This window comes from Nicotiana tomentosiformis, chromosome 11 (assembly GCF_000390325.3).
Source record: "Nicotiana tomentosiformis chromosome 11, ASM39032v3, whole genome shotgun sequence".
Classification (NCBI taxonomy): Eukaryota; Viridiplantae; Streptophyta; class Magnoliopsida; order Solanales; family Solanaceae; genus Nicotiana; species Nicotiana tomentosiformis.
Window position 1 is genome coordinate 90,498,190 of NC_090822.1, and position 16,705 is coordinate 90,514,894.

Here is a 16,705-nt window from a genome sequence, read left to right on the forward strand (position 1 = left end):
CCTTCATCTAGAAAATCTTATACTCGGTAGTAAACATATCAATTTTGGACTGCTTAACCTGAGTAGTTCCATCATGCGCAGTTTGGAGAGTTTCCCAGATCTCTTTGGTAGACTGACAAGCTGAGATGCGGTTGTATTCATTTGGTCTAATGACACAAATAAGAATCTTCTTTGCCCTAAGTTCTTCCCAATAGCCTTTCTATCAGCATCATTATACTTTTTTCTTGTTTATGGGACCGTAAATGTTCCCTCACTAACAATTTTCAGGAAACAAAAGGACCATCACAGATTTGAGTCCTCAGCCATGATGAAGTCATGCATTCTTATTTTTCACCAAACATAGTATTGGTCGTTGAATCTTGGGGGCTTATAGGTTTATTGTCCTTCCTCGAAGTTTGGTGGAGCAGCCATGATGAAGATCCTTTCTAGGTGTTAACCTTTTAGAAAGAACCTGCTCTAATACCAACTGATAGAAACTAGGAGTCCACCAAACAATATAGAGAACCAGGTTCTTTATTTGTTCCCACTGCAAATAAGTAGAAAGTAAAACCAAACATTATAGAGAACCAGGTTGTCTATCAATTCTCATAGTAAACAAGTAGTAAGTAAATAACACACGATATTTATGTGAAAAATTTCTTGCTCAAGGGATTAAAAATCACGACCTACCCTAGTAGGATTTCAACCCTACTAAACCGAGCAAACTTTAGATTACAACCTATTACAATCTAGGAATTAAACTCTTAATACCTCACCCTTACAATAACTCTAATGTACACCCTTTGCAATAACTCTATTACAAAGCAACAAACCTTGACTAGCTTTAGTCAAGAAACCAAACCAAACAATGGTTGAAATTTGTCCTACAAAAACACTTATTGAAAGTAATGTAAAATTACAAGTGAAGAACAAAATAACAAATTAAAGACTCAATAAACCTAAGGACTTAAGATATATTCAGTGTCGGGATCTGGTCATTGAGGTTGTAGCATCCTTGTTCTTGAGAGAGCCTTGAAGGTTGTGGCGGCTAGTACTTGAGAGAATTGGATTTTTGGATTGCAAGTGTTAGGTTAAACCTTGTATCATGTTCTATATATATGAGTGAACATGTGAGAAGAGATAGATTTTTTTAGTTTGTCCTTAGCAAGCTACATTTGTGTTGTTGTACTGATGCCAGATGGTATGTGTAGCAGCTTTTGCAGCTATAGAGTTGACTGTACGACGGCTAGAGAACTAATCACATATGATCCCTATTTAGTTCCTCAAGAAAGTTTGACCAGCATCAAAACATAAAGTAACATATCATATCTAGGCCAAAGGAACTGATCACAACTGGTTCCTCTCTAGTTCCTCGTGACTGTTTGAAAAATTATCAAAACACAAAATAGCGTAACTTATCAGATCACTCTCTATCAACAACTTCCAGACCTTAATTACTTAAAGAAAAGAAACCACAACATACAAACCAATCTCCTATGACTTTTTTTTTTCTTCTCTCTTTTTCTAAGTTTGAATTACTGAAAATATGAATGTCGTGGTCGGAAATTGGCAGAAATGATGAAAGGGGTGGAGACAGCGAGAATTAAACCACACTTTATTATATCAGAATTTTGTTCAAGGGCATAAATAATAGAGAAAGAAATGAGCATTGCCTTATACGGTGAAAAATTTATTCACATGACCACATCAACGTCCATATGAGTATTGAAGTTAGTCGCAGATAGATTTTGACACTTGCAAGTGACATAAATAATTAATTATAAAATCGTACTCTAAAATTCTTTTATTATTCATTAATCACTCCACCTTAAACATGTTTAAACTATGCACATTTTGACATAGTTAATAAAGATTAAGAGTGTGTTTGGCTAAGCTTATAAGCCGGTCAAACTGTCTTAGAAATGCATTTTGACTTATCTACACGTTTGGTAAATATTCAAAGTGCTTTAAAACTAAAATTAGTCACAAGATATAAGTTGGTCACCCCCAACTTATGATTTTTCAACTTATAAGCACTTTTAGTTTGACCAAGACTTTTACTAGTTTATCCCTAATAATATTTTTTAATTCACAAAGTATTTTTCTCAAAATAAATTTTCTAACTTTCTCTTCATTCCATATTCATTGTTCATCCTTTTCTTTACAAAGAAACATTTTAATTTACAATCTTTTGTAAAGTTTGTAAGAGTATTTTAGTCATTTTAACAAAATAATAACTTATCAATACTTTTCTACTAAATACATCAACTGCTTATTATCAGTTTCAGCACGTCTATCCAAACAGGTAAATGCTTATTTAAACAATCAGTTTCAACACTTAAAAAAATATTTTTCAACACTTCAAGTTTATCAGCTATTTACATCAGCTAATCCAAACCGGTTCTAATAAAGATATAATCATGAATAACGATCATGAAGTTACTGAAATTTGAACTCATAATATTAGGATTCAAAATGTGATACATTAATCATATCACGTGACATTTACAAGTTATGTGAGTTTTAACAGAGGCAGATCTAGAAATCTGGGACGATGGGTGCACCATTTCTTTTAAGATTAACATTAGTTTGATAATATAAAATTTTACAATCACAACAACTTAGCGAGCAAAAAATAATTAGTTTCATTATAAAAAAAAATATAATATCAATTTATAATTGTACTCGACGAGTTTTCATACTTTGAAAACGATCAATAATAACACCATTACTTACAGTTGCAAATACCTTATGCTCTATATTGCAAACCAAACAACCATTCAAAAACTCTTCACTAATACTATTACGTAGACGAGAATGTCCTTTCCACACTTGCAGTAGCAACAGGCAGAATCAAAATCAACTTCACAAGTAAATAAATATGACACCAAGTTTGATCCAATTTCGTCTTTGCCATCACTATGAAGATCCTTCATTCCCTTCAAGTTGATAAATTTGCTATCAGGCATTCGAGCATAGACAATGAAACTATTAAGCTGAAAGGTGAGATCTCGAAGCTTGTTGTCATCAAAATCACTTGGATAATACTCGGCCAACTTCATTATTCTATCTTTTGTCAAAATTAGCAAATGAATCAACCGGATTCAAATAAGCCATACCAAGGAGTAAGTCACCAGTCACTATATCAAAATGACTATTTAGCTCATGAAGTTGCAACTCAATAGCTGCATAAATATGAATATGAAACTCCGGACCTCTTTCATTTCGATCTTGGATAGTCTTCATCCATTTTGGAAATCATAATATCATGTTTACCGCAAAACGAGTAAACTTCATTCATCAAAGACTCGAATTTACTTTCTCTCATAGTTTGCAATCTTATCTTTGCAAGGTCAAGAAACCTCATAGCATTGATTATGTCTTGATCTTTCTTTTGTAAAGCTTTGTTCAATTCATTTGTAAGAAGCAACATCTTGACCATCAAGTGCAATAAAAACACAAATTCAAATTCTTGAATATTATCCAAAAGATTTTTTGCTGCAAATCTATCAAGAGAAAGAAGACTATCTTGTTGCATATCTTGAAGCACATTAATAATAAAAGAAAATATAATCAAGAAATTTTCCAAGATCTTAAAATGCGAACTCCAACAAGTATCACCCGGTCTTTGGAGGCCACGTTCTTGATTCAACCCTTGCCCGATAAGTATTTTTCCAGATTTAAGTAATTCTTCCAACTTCTCTACTTGGTGTTGTCGAAGTAATTCCCTGTGTTTAAAAGATGCTCAAATAGTATTCAATGCATCAGTGACAACATCAAAAAAATTATTCACATCTGGATGCCTTTTAAAAAGAGCTACAAGTGTCAACTGCAACGGATGGGCAAAACAATGAACACAATATGCAGATGGAACATCTTGTAAAATCAAAGACTTTAGGCCATTTATTCTTCCTTGCATATTACTAGCTCCGTCATAACCTTGTCCACGTAGCTTGGATGAACTTAACGAGTGATCCAAAAGCAAATCATAATATTTTTTATGTAATTATGGTGCATATGTATCATTCACATAGACAATACCCAAAAAGTGCTCAATCACCTCTCCTCTTTTGTTAACATATTGTATAACTAGGGCCATTTGCTCTTTATATGAGATGTCCTTAGATTCATCAACCAATATCCCAAAAAGGCCATCATCCAAATCTTTGATTATAGCTTTAATTGATTCTTTAGCACAAGCACCCACAATATCCTTTTGAATTGCTGGACAAATCATCATATCATTTTTTGGAGCTTTATGTAATATGACCTTTCCCACATCCGAATGCTTATCTCCATGAAATTCCAAAAGTTCAAGAAAAATGCCTTCGGAATGTTCACTTTCATCATGACCACGAAATGACAATCCATTTCTTAAGAGAAATCTTACCACATCAACCGAGGCATTTAAGCGTATCCGATGATCATTTTTTGCTTTCTCACTTTGCTTGTGAAAAGAAGATTGAATCGATTGTTCATGATTTATCAAATCGTGTATCCTATTAAAACATTTGTGATGGATACTACTTACTTCCCCGACATGAATTTTAAGTCTTTCCGCACCCTTGTTTCAATCCTTAAAACCATTTTTTGTAAATGCATCCCCTACATTACTGCGACTTTCAAGTTCATTCTTAAACAAATAACAACACAAATAGAATGTAACATCACCTTTTATGCTATATTCCAACCACTGAGAATATGAACCTTTAAACCAATCGGGATTAAATTAACGCATTTTGTTCCCAAATTTAGTTTTAGGGAAAGCATGACCACTCGGTTGACAAGCCCTTTTTGAATATAATGTCTCCTCACTTCATCCCGGTTATTAGGGGCATACTGAAAATTCGGTATTCTTTCTTTGGGATCTGTATTGGGAGATTCTAACTGAAGAACACTATCAACATTTGAAGGAGGGGATAATATTGTCACTCTTTGGATCTCAGGTCCGATATTCGAACTAACAGAAGGTTGACTACTACAATTGAAACATGGTTGGCCAATGTTTGACCTGATCACAAATTTATCCATTTTGATGTTGAAGGATAAATGTTCCTACAAATTCAAATACCACTCATCATCAAAATATAAATTCATAATAAAACTAAGGGAATCACACCCTTTTAAATTCATAATAAACTAGAGGAATCACACCTCTTCTATATTCAAGAAAATAAGGGAATCACACCCTTTCAAACATAATAAAATAGAGGAATCATGGCCTTTTCAACTTCAATTAAAATAAAATAAAAACTTACTAGTTCGTCTGCAATTTTTGATAATTCTATCTTTGAGATCAAATGGATGTGTCTGCTCAGTTCTTCACTTGATTTTGTACTTCACTTATATCATAACATAATCCTGAAATTTTTATATTAAAAGAACCTTTGTTAAAATAAAATCGCAAAAATAAAAACTTTGCTTCATTGAAGAGTCATTCGTCTGTGATAATATGGTACTTTTGCAGCAGAATCAAGTTAAGATGTTGTTTAGACTTTAGAATTAGAGTTGATTTATCTTTATTTATGAATAAACTCTTAGGAGCACTTTGTGTTATGCATAGTTTATTAACTTCAATAGATTAAATTTTATACACTGGCATATCAATAAAAAAGGATTAGCTCAAGAAAAGTTATCAGAATAAATCTAAATGAGAAAAAATCTCCTTCATTCAATAGTTACAGAAAAAAATCCCAAAATCAGAATAAACCTACAAGAAAACTTATTGACTAGTTTAGAAAAAGACTGGACCTTACCTTAGAGGAAAATAGCATTGCACAAGTAGTCACACAGTCAATGGAGACAAGATTAGCCTTTAGATTTTAGAACAAGAGACAAGAACATGTCAAAATAGGAACTAGGGGTTTGCTTTTTTTAACTTTTGACCTTTTGGGATAAATTGGGATTAGAAATTAGGTAATAATATTGATATTTGAGAATTGGGGATCTTCAAGCGTGTGGGTATGTGCAAAGTTGGGCACTGATCGATATAATAGAATAGAAAAAAAAAGCTTAAACGTGCGTTAGAAGAAATAGAAAGAGAAAAAAAAGATTTAAGAGAAAAAAATAAACAGAAGCCGAGCAAGGACTCGAGCCCTTTGGCAGTTTGGCCCCTAGGAATAAGAGGGAAAAACCAGTGCACCACTTCGCCTCTTTTGACCATGGGTGCCATCAGATATATATAACCATTTTTTTGCGAATTATGTACATCATATACATATTTTAGCCGAGTGACCACAGGTTCACATGAACCATATTTTTCACAGTAGATCTGCCCCTGAGTTTTAACAAAAATCTAAAAACCTATCGGGAATGATGTTAGATGAAAAAAGTTCATTCGTATTATGTGTCTACACCAAATAATTTAATTTTATTAATCCTTACAAATTAAAGTAAGAACATGACACTTAGGGACCGTTCGGCCATACAAAAAATCACTTTTTTTTCAAAAAAAATTACTTTTTTCGAAATCGGTGTTTGACCATGAAATTTTCAATTTTCACTTGAAAATGAATTTTAAAATTTTTCAAAAATTTGAAAAATTCCAAAATATTATTTTCAAAATTTTCACTTCAGATCACTCACAAAAATTCAAAACAACCAAATATTTTATTCATGTTCAAACACAACTCTAACTTTCAAATACCTTTTTCACTTGAAAAAATAATTATTTTTTTCTAAAATCTTACAATTCTTATGTCCAAAAATAATTTTTGAAGTTGATATTATATGTGGACATATATTTTACTTGAAAAAAAGTTAAGAATTTGTGAATTGAAAATTTTAAAAACTTGTAAAACTAGTCTAAACTACTTTTTGAAACTTGAAAAATTCATCTTGAATAACTACTTTAAAAACTGATCACTTTTTATAACCAAAAAATGTTTTTTTTTTTTTGAAAAAAGATAAAATAAAAATAATTATGGCCAAATGGAGCTTATTAAATTCCGATGTAACAATATTTGCCAAATAAGGTAGGCGGCGTGTTTGTGATGGTGGGGTCCAGATGACAAGGCAATGAGCAACAGATGTAGTAGTCAGGATGAGGCCTGACCAAGTGACTGACCATCTCAATATTTCTTTATGTAAATTAATAATGTCCCAAACAACTAAAGAACTCTTGGCAAATCTCAAGAGCCATCCAATCACACCCTTATAACCACTGCCAGCAAATAACACAGATCCTTTCCTACGACTCAAACTCCAAACAGGACACACATACCCCTAGCTATAAGCAGTAACACAAACTCTGTGACAAGAAATCAGAAAATTGTAAGAGCTTAATTAAAACAGCACATAGAATAATTTGATTGTTCCAATGGATAACTGGTCTTCTTCTTTCACTGTTGATGATGAATTCAAGAAGCTTGTCCTCCGAATGAACCCCCCAAGGTATGTCCATTTGCCTTCAAAATTGCTGCTTTTGTAACCAAGATTAGACAACTTTGCAATCTTATGCTGATTCAACTGTGTGAATTTTGGTGATGATGTTTATAGGGTTACTGTTGATAATACTTCTGACAAGAAAACTACTTTGATCAAGGTATGAATATGTTTGTATTTATTAAAGATGCAATCTTTTTTCTTTTTCTTTATGGGCCGGGGTTTGAATCAGATTTCTTTGGAATACTTAATTCAAAGAATTGACCTATAAAATGATTGGAATTTGCAGGTAGATAGTGCAAATAAAAGAGGAAGCTTGTTAGAAGTGGTTCAGGTTCTTACTGATTTGAACCTTATAATCAGGAGAGCTTATATATCTTCTGATGGGGAATGGTTTATGGATGGTCAGTTCTTGATTCTTCTTCAGGCTTCCTCAATTTGTTTAGGAGTAAATCCTTGTTCCTAATATTGTTCTTTCCCTTGTTTACTGCATTGTTGATTGCAGTATTTCATGTTACTGATCAATATGGAAATAAGCTCTCTGAAGATAATGTTGCCGAACGTATTCAGCAGGTAAATCTAATCGGCATTTGAGCCGTATTTGATTGATTGATTGTGTAGCGATTATTTACTCTCCTGAAGCATTAATGTTGAAAATTTAAATCACTTTTAGAAAATGGAATATGTGAATTCCCTCATTTCCCCTCTTTCTAGAGTCTTTCAATCATCAGTTTACAAGTGGATATAACTGGTTTAAAGAAGATATAGTAAATGCTTTACTCAATACAGATACTGTTATAACTGGTTTAAAGAAGTGGATATAACTGGTTTAAAGAAGATATAGTAAATGCTTTACTCAATACAGATACTGTTATGGCGTGAGATTGAATAACATTAAAGAGTGAATATTTTCTTGTGTTGCAGTCACTGGGACCGAGGGGCCGCAGCTTCCGGTCTATGGAAAGATCTGTAGGTGTTCAATCTGCAGCAGAGCACACAACCATTGAACTGACGGGGCGAGACAGACCAGGATTGCTTTCAGAGATCTTTGCTGTTCTCGCCGACCATAAAAATAATGTTGTAGCAGCAGAAGTATGGACTCATAATTCAAGAATGGCGTCAGTTGTTTACATAACTGATGAAGAAAGCGGATTAGCAATAACTGATCCTGATAGGCTTGCCAAAATCAGGAAACTTCTGTTGTATGTTCTAAAAGGAGATAGAGATAGGCGAGGTGCCAATACAGCAGTTTCCGTTGGTTCCACTCATACTGAAAGGAGGCTACATCAAATGATGTATGCTGATCGTGATTATGATAAAGATGATACAAGTTGTGTATCAGTTGACCAGAGGAAGCCCATGGTAACCGTAGAAAGTTGTGCAGATAAAGGCTATACAGTCGTAAATTTGAGATGTGCAGACCGTCCGAAGCTGCTCTTTGATGCAGTGTGCACATTAACAGATATGCAATATGTGGTGTATCATGCTACCATTATTGCTGAAGGACCTGAGGCTTCTCAGGTACTTTTCTAATTGCTTGAAAATATAATGTCCTAAATCGTTTTCTTTTGCTTTAGTCTACATGAACCCAGTGAAGACTTCTCTGTTGCTAAAACTGCATTCTCAAAGTTCATAATTGGAATTTGTATAAAGTAAGCTAGTGGCTAAGAATGCGGTTCGCTATCTTGGGCCATTAGCAGTCTCAGACTAAGAAAGAGTTGTTATTTTCTCTTGTTTAGCTACCTTGTCATAGGACTACGAATGAGCTTGATACTGAAAGAATTGTGGGATCTTATCCTCTATGTTTTGCTTTTGCGCTTTTCAGGAATATTACATTAGGCATATGGACGGGTGCCCCGTTAGTTCTGAAGCGGAGAGGCAACGTGTAATACACTGCTTAGAGGCAGCGGTCAAGAGGAGAACTTCTACGGTATAAACTCATTCGAATGCAAATTAAGTGCTCAGTCTCCACACTTTCTAAATTTAATTCCATCTTTCTGTAATATGTAGGGAATAAGACTGGAATTATGTGGAGATGACAGAATCGGGCTTCTATCTGATGTGACTCGCATATTTAGGGAGAACGGTCTTTCTGTTTCCCGGGCTGAGGTCATGACGAAGGGCTCGCAAGCTATTAACGTGTTTTATGTGACTGATGCATCAGGGAGTCCAGTTAAAACTGAAACGATTGAGGCAGTCCGGAACGAAATAGGTATGACTATTCTTCGAGTCAGGGACGATCTCTACTCGAATTCACCACCACAGCAAACTGCCAGGTTCTCTTTAGGTAACATATTTAGATCAAGATCAGAGAAATTTCTCTACAACTTGGGATTAACAAAGTCATATTCATGAGAAGTTCATAGATAGGGAGGGGCCTGTAAATGCTAGCATAGATGTGATTAGTCATAGGCTTTGCAGCAAAGCAAAGCATTAGTTAGTAAACCCCTTGTTGATCTCAGTCTTAGACTCATAACATTATCTTAATGTTTCAATCTTGTAAAGTTTCTTTCAACACTAAACAATGTACAACCATCCTTTGACCTTCCCTTTACGGGGGCATTGTAAATACAATACATTTTCTCCCTCTAAAGTTTAAAGAAAATGTCTATCTAACCAAACAAGGGATAAGACGGTACTAAAAATTTTATCCCAGAATTGTTTTTACTTATTCATCATACCAAACGAGGAAGCCACACAAAAGGAAGAGTACAATACCCATTGCTGGACAAGTGAGGCTTGCTCAATTGGTAAAAGTATCTCCACCCAGGATCTAACAGCTCAATTGGTAAAAGTACCTCCACCCACGAACGTGAGAAGAAGTGTGGAAACACTATAGATACTCCTAAATACACTATTCCTGTAGCTAAAACGGATTTCTTTTTTGTTTTAAAAAAAGGCAGTCTTCTTGCGATAGTTGAATTGACCAGCACAAGAGAGCACTGATTGCGGATGACTATGACATAAAATGCTTACTTCGTTAGAGCTTTTAGCTAGCAAAAATTCAACTGCTCTGTTTGATTTGATGGCAGTTAAAATAATGCTGCTTCCTTTACAATATGAAATATGATCCCTTGGTGATAGTAGTCACTAGTTTATAGTGCAAAACAGATTCTTTTTTTATTTTTTATTTTCTACTCGATGTTCAAAAGGTCTTGATTAATCCGGAATTGCGATCGAGTAAGACACATAATTAAGACGACTTAGTAGGGAGTGACAAACCAAAACTAGAAGGAATCTTAGCAGGGAGTGACAAACCAAAACTGGAAGGAACAAAGAAAGGGAAAAATGTCAATCCATTATGCCACCTGAACCTCTCGGAACGCGAACCAATACATGCAAGTTATCAAACATCATATGAACCTACTCGAGGTCTCAAATCACAAAATGAGATTCTAGAACTCAAAACAACTTATTAGGTCTTTACATTTGTTTATCCGAAAAAAAGGGATAGAGTTAAATTTATGCGCAGTTCCGAAGATACGTGGTACAACTTAATACAGAATGGTAGGATAAATAAAAGTATGAATATAGATTGGAGAAAACGTAACCTAGGCCAATCAATTATGAACAGTGAAATTTAGGTTTTAACAAAAATAGAATCACTCTCAGAAACTAGAAAGATCCCTCTTGCTTGCAGAGGGGATAATACAATTTGTGATAGTGTAAGTCCTCCAATAGATGCCTTACAAAAATGATAAACAAGTCCTTTTATAGTGAAAGGGTTTGGCTCCAATAAAATAAACATTTAGTGGGAAACCCATAATAAATCAGGTTTTCCATAATTTCTGCCAAGATTCCCTCTAGTGGAATTACAACGGCTTTTGTCTGCGAGCCCGATCTTGCTTAGAACCCTCGATTTTGGTTCGAGCTTGATTTCGGCTCGAACTTGTGATCTTGACTCGAGCTCGATCCCGATTCGAGCCCTCGAACGGATTCCTGATCGATGTAGGTTGGTTTTTGGATTATCTGTACGATAGATCTACCCGCGCCATGGTTCGATTCTTGTTCGAGCTTGATTATGATATCGATCTCAACACGGACCGGCCTCCCCAGGCTCAAGGTTAGTTCGTCCCCCCCCCTTCGGGATCTTACTTCGATACATCACCCTTCGAACCGTACCGGACATGCCAAATTCATTCCGACCGTATACAGATAGTCCCCTCGTTTCTCATAAATAAATACGGCGAGAAACGATATAATTTTCAACAGCTCGATCGGATTATATTTTGTTGATTCCATCAGATTCGACCATGACACACATGATAGTTGTCATGTCGGTTTAGTCTCCCAAGGCATTTAATGCATATCAGGCGGTGGTCAGCCACTGCTGATAATGAACCGCCGTCGCTTTGAACCTATAAATCACTCTCACCTTTATCTTTTACCAATTTTACATCTTCAATCTTCTAAAATTTCTCAATCTCTTCTTACAAAAAAGCTGTGATTTCTTTCCGAAAGGATCCCTCAATTCTACCAAATCTCTATCACCTCCTTCTGCTCCTTATTTTTGAATTCAAAAATGGCGAAAACATCGCAAACAGTTCCTCAGAAAGAGAAAGCTTCATCTTCACAGTGTGTCGCCGATGAGACACTGGTGGAACCACGGCCAGAGGAGTGTGCCCCCGGGGCGTGCATCCTTACTTCAGATTTTAAAGTTGATAAAGGTTCATTGGTCCCTGGCCGGTGCGAGCCGGTATCGAGGTACATGTGTTCGATTACTGAGAAGCATCTCGATCTGTTAAAGAAGGACTGCAATTGGGGGGAAAATAAGTGATAATACCTACCCCTGACGAAGACATTACTTCCCACGTGAAAGGGTTTTTGAACGTATATACTTACCCTTTCACTTTGGGTCCCCTCGATTCCGTCGTTATCGACTTCTATCGACAGTATCAGGTAACCTTAGGCCAGGTCCATCCTTCTTTGTGGCGGATCGTTATTCTGATCCGATATTTCGTGAGCAAAATCGAGGGGATGTCATTCACCTTTGATCATCTTATTCGGCTATACCGTCCCCGACTTTTTCGGGGAGGATTAATAAAACTCCAGCGTCGGGCTACCAAGGCTTTGTTCTCGAGTATTGACGAGGACAGGGACCGGGGTTGGATGAGCAGGTTCGTTCGAGTAAGGACTTCAGACCTGATCCCGACCGAAAAGATGCCCTTTCCCGAGGAATGGAATTTGAAACGTAAGTGTGATTTTGTTGTTGTTTCTATTTTGTTCTTTCTTTTGTTCTGTTATCAACACTCCACTTTTCGTGATGTCGCGGTTCCCTGGATGCCCGGAGCGGTTCCCGACCTCAAGAATTGGGTACGGGCTCTTGTTTCGACTTTCACATACGCCGAGCGCTCATGGCGTGATTTGTCTAAGGGTCGGTGGGAGGCCAAAAACCACGGTAAGCTCATTTCTCGGAATCTGACGAGGCACTTCTCGATATAGTTTTGATAAGGTTTGATAAGGTTTCCCATATACAGGTTTGGGTAAGGATGCGGTCCTGAGACCTCTGTCTAATGAGGAGGATGTATCGACCTTCGTTCCAAAGCCTGTGAAGGAAAATAAAAAGAAGAGAGCTTCGTTGTCCGAATATCCAAAACCGAAGAAGAAGACGGCTCGTAAACCAAACAAGAATGTCATTCCTTTGACCGTAGAATCCGTTTTGCGCCTAAGGGATAAAGAAGAAGAAGAAGAAGAAGAAGAAGAAGAAGAAGAAGAAGAAGAAGAAAATAATGAGTCCACGCTGGCGGTCCGGACGAAGAGTGCCACCGATGCTTCAATGCCGGCTGGATTGATGATGCCCTATGGGGCTCCGTCTCGAACTGAAAATATACCGGAGAGTGGTTCCGGCAGAGTCCCCGAACTATCAGATGTCGAAGACACCTCTCATCGGAATCAACCCGCAGGGGTTACAATCAGGGAGCCCTTCGAACCCCTCCGAGCCGAGCTGCTCCGAGTGATTCACTTGAGGCAGCAGCGATCGAGGACTTGCCTCTCTTTCCCGCTTTTTCCGCAGGGGTGATTCGGGAAGCTTAAGCTCTGGGGGCCTTTAATCTAGATAGGCCTCACGATGAAGAGGATTCGTTTCGATAGGCCTCACGATGAAGAGGATCCGTTTCGTGACCTGTTTACTGGTATCGAGGACGTTGCCGGTGCCGGTGATGAATCGGATCTTTTTCACAGTTTGCGGCAGGCTTTGGACCAAGTGAGTCTTTTGAAAACCTTTTTGTTGGTATTGCCTTTACGTTCGTCTTTCGTTAACTTTGCTCCTTGTTTCTTCGTAGGCTGCGGCAGTCCATCGAGAACAATGTTCTCGTTCCCAGAATGAGTTGCATCGATACGCGGCCGACCTGAAATGCGCTATCGATGAGAGGAACTCTCGCAAACTTTCCTTAGGACAGAGAGAGGAGGAAATAAAAGATCTCCAGGCCGAGCTGTCCAAGGCTTATCGAGACCAGAATGATTTGTCTGAGCAGGTAATGATGCTTTTGAAAACCTATGGGTTCGATACCGGAACGATATCTAACATTTCGGTCTCATAGCTGCAGCAAAAAATCGAGATAATAGGGAGGCTGCATGAGGAGGTCGATGTGATAAGGATGGAATCCTTGCGGTGGAAAGAAGGTATGGACCGCTTTGCTGCAGAAAAAGAGACCGCTCGAGCCCAGTTATCGTCATCTGAAACCCAACTTCAGAAAGTGAAGGAGAAAAACCTGGTTCAAGCAAAGAAAATCGAGGAGCTTGAGGCTCGGTTGGCCTCAGTACTCGCCAAGGCCGAATCCGATGCCGAAAAGGCAAAGACTTATGCGGATGCGCTCGTGGCCGTCTATCGGGCTGATGCTGAAGCTGCCAAAGTTCAGGCAAGAGAGGCAGCCGAATCCGCTGATGGCCGGGCGCATTGGGTTGCCGAACTTGCTAAGTACCGATCCAGGAGAGAAACCCTCGAGGATATTCATGCTCGCGGCTTCGATCTCACGGAAGAGATAAAAAGGGCAAAAGAACTCGAGGCTAATACCGAAGCTCTGGTTTCCGATGATGATGATGACGACGATGGGAGCAAAAGTGGATCCGAGAACGGGGGGAATCTGATAAAGAAAAGACCGCTCCCGTTTAAAATTTTTTTTTTGTAGCCACCCATGTAAATAAAATTTGTGTATAGGCCTCTTCTCTTGCCGACTTGCTTTTGATTCTGTTTCCTGGGTTGCTGTGATTTGCCTCATGAATATTTCCATAATGTTTTAAACCAATTAATCAAACTCGAACCTCGCAGTCTCTTCAACCGAGCGAGTGTCTGCTCGTGCTCGATTTAATTGTCAACGATTCGATTTTGAAGAGAATATAGCCCGTGGCTGTGACGGTCGAGCGAGTGTTTGCTTGTGCTCAAATTAATGTAGCCCGTAGGCTTGGTCGAGTGAATGATTCGAACTCGAATTAATGCAGCCCGTAGGCTATTTGGTCGAGTGAGTTTTTGCTCGAACTCGAGATAAAAAATAGCCCGTAGGCTTGATCGAGTGAACGATTTGAACTCGAATTAATGTAGCCCGTAGGCTATTTGGTCGAGTGAGTGTTTGTTCGAACTCGAATTAAAGAATAGCCCGTAGGCTTGATCGAGTGAATGATTAGAACTCGAATTAATGCAGCCCGTAGGCTATTTGGTCGAGTGAGTTTTTGCTCGAACTCGAGATAAAAAAAAATAGCCCGTAGGCTTGATCGAGTGAATGATTCGAACTCGAATTAATGCAGCCCGTAGGCAATTTGGTCGAGTGAGTGTTTGCTCGAACTCGAATTAAAAAATAGCCCGTAGGCTTGATCGAGTGAATGATTCAAACTCGAATTAATGCAGCCCGTGGGCTATTTGGTCGAGTGAGTATTTGCTCGAACTTAAAATGAGAAATAGCTCGTAGTCTTATTTGGTCGAAACAGTTTTTGCTTGAACTTGAGATAAAAAATATATATAGCCCATAGGCTTAATGGTAGCATTATATCTTAATTCTTCACATGTTATTATACGCCTGGGTTCGGGCCAACTTATACGAGCATGGCTCGCTTCGATCATTTGGCTCTTTACAGTTTTCCTATCGGGACCCTGTTGATGTGAAGTAACTCTCTTACGGGGCCTCAGATATTATCATAAGTGCTGCACGACCAGTGGTTGCCTCATTAAAAACCTTGCCGAAAAACCCATTTGGGATAAAAACCGGTCTTAAGGAAAAAAGAGTGCAACGCGTGCTTTCTAATGAGAGATCCGTCCCATGTTCGGTCTTCTGCAGGGGTCAGTTTCGAGATGTAAACGAATATGGAAAGGTTGTACCTTAACAGTAGTACCGTTTCAGATGTGATACATTCCAGTTGCTTGATAATTGTTTGCCGTTTATAATGCTGATCATGTACGATCCCTTTCCGATGTCCTCGAGTACCTGATATGGTCCTTCCCAATTCGGTCCTAGCTTCCCTTCATTTGGATTCCGAGTATTGATGGTAATTTTTCTTAACACTAAGTCCCAGGATTGAAATGGCGGAGCTTGGTTCTTTGGTTATAATACCTTTCGATTCGTTGCTTTTGGGCGGCCATTCGGACGAGGGCAGTTTCTCGCCTTTCGTCTGATAGTTCAAGGCTTGTGTTCATAGCCTCGTTATTTGATTCTTCCATCGAGAATCGAAATCTGGCACTGGGTTCACCAACCTCTACTGGTATTAATGCTTCGGATCCATATACTAAGGAGAATGGGGTCGCCCCCGTACTGGATTTTGATGTTGTCCGATATGCCCAAAGGACTTCGGGCAGGATTTCTCGCTATCTCCCTTTAGCATCGTTCAACCTCTTCTTTAAGTTTTGAATGACAGTTTTATTCGTTGATTCGGCCTGCCCGTTCCCATGGGGTGGTACGGCGTCGACAGTATCCTTTTTATCTTGTGTTCTTCGAGGAATCTTGTTACTTTGCCGCCAATGAATTGCTTTCCATTGTCACATACTATTTCGGCGGGTATCCCGAACCGGCATATGATATGATCCCAAATAAAGTCTATAACTTCTTTCTCTCTTATTTTCTTGAACGCCTGCGCTTCAACCCATTTAGAAAAATAGTCAGTCATAAACAAAATGAATTTAGCTTTACCTGGGGTCTATGGCAGAGGGCCGACGATATCCATTCCCCATTTCATAAAAGGCCATGGGGATAGGACCGAGTGGAGTTGTTCTCTGGGTTGGTGGATTATTGGCGCGAACCTTTGACATTTATCACATTTACGAACAAATTCCTTCATATCTTTGCCCATATCGATCCAATAATACCTTGCTCTGATTATTTTTTGGACTAATGTGTCGGCTCCAGAGTGATTCCCGCAA

At 38.0% G+C, this 16,705-nt stretch overlaps 2 protein-coding genes across 2 annotated transcripts; both read left to right on the forward strand.

Annotated features, from left to right (window-relative positions):
• The first annotated feature begins 7,159 nt into the window (after positions 1–7,159).
• LOC104095244 (ACT domain-containing protein ACR4-like) lies at positions 7,160–9,955 on the forward strand. The gene is made up of 7 exons (XM_009601327.4): positions 7,160–7,371; positions 7,477–7,522; positions 7,652–7,766; positions 7,868–7,935; positions 8,287–8,883; positions 9,188–9,292; positions 9,373–9,955. Exons 1-7 carry the CDS (start codon positions 7,298–7,300, stop codon positions 9,715–9,717), a joined length of 1,350 nt encoding a protein of 449 aa, XP_009599622.1. The 5' UTR covers positions 7,160–7,297; the 3' UTR covers positions 9,718–9,955.
• A 1,929-nt stretch (positions 9,956–11,884) lies between these two features.
• Positions 11,885–14,489, forward strand: LOC138901823 (uncharacterized). The gene is made up of 5 exons (XM_070189618.1): positions 11,885–12,029; positions 12,840–13,267; positions 13,418–13,564; positions 13,644–13,835; positions 13,902–14,489. Exons 1-5 carry the CDS (start codon positions 11,885–11,887, stop codon positions 14,487–14,489), a joined length of 1,500 nt encoding a protein of 499 aa, XP_070045719.1.
• The last annotated feature ends 2,216 nt before the right edge of the window (positions 14,490–16,705 follow it).

Bases quoted from the DNA above. Each gene is read 5' to 3' on its own strand.
- LOC104095244 (XM_009601327.4), top strand. From the start codon at position 7,298: ATGGATAACTGGTCTTCTTCTTTCACTGTTGATGATGAATTCAAGAAG. The intron at 7,523-7,651 runs GTATGAATATGT...TGGAATTTGCAG, and splicing joins AGAAAACTACTTTGATCAAG to GTAGATAGTGCAAATAAAAG. The intron at 7,767-7,867 runs GTCAGTTCTTGA...TGTTGATTGCAG, and splicing joins TGGGGAATGGTTTATGGATG to TATTTCATGTTACTGATCAA.
- LOC138901823 (XM_070189618.1), top strand. From the start codon at position 11,885: ATGGCGAAAACATCGCAAACAGTTCCTCAGAAAGAGAAAGCTTCATCT. The intron at 13,268-13,417 runs GTTACAATCAGG...CCTTTAATCTAG, and splicing joins ATCGGAATCAACCCGCAGGG to ATAGGCCTCACGATGAAGAG. The intron at 13,565-13,643 runs GTGAGTCTTTTG...GTTTCTTCGTAG, and splicing joins TGCGGCAGGCTTTGGACCAA to GCTGCGGCAGTCCATCGAGA.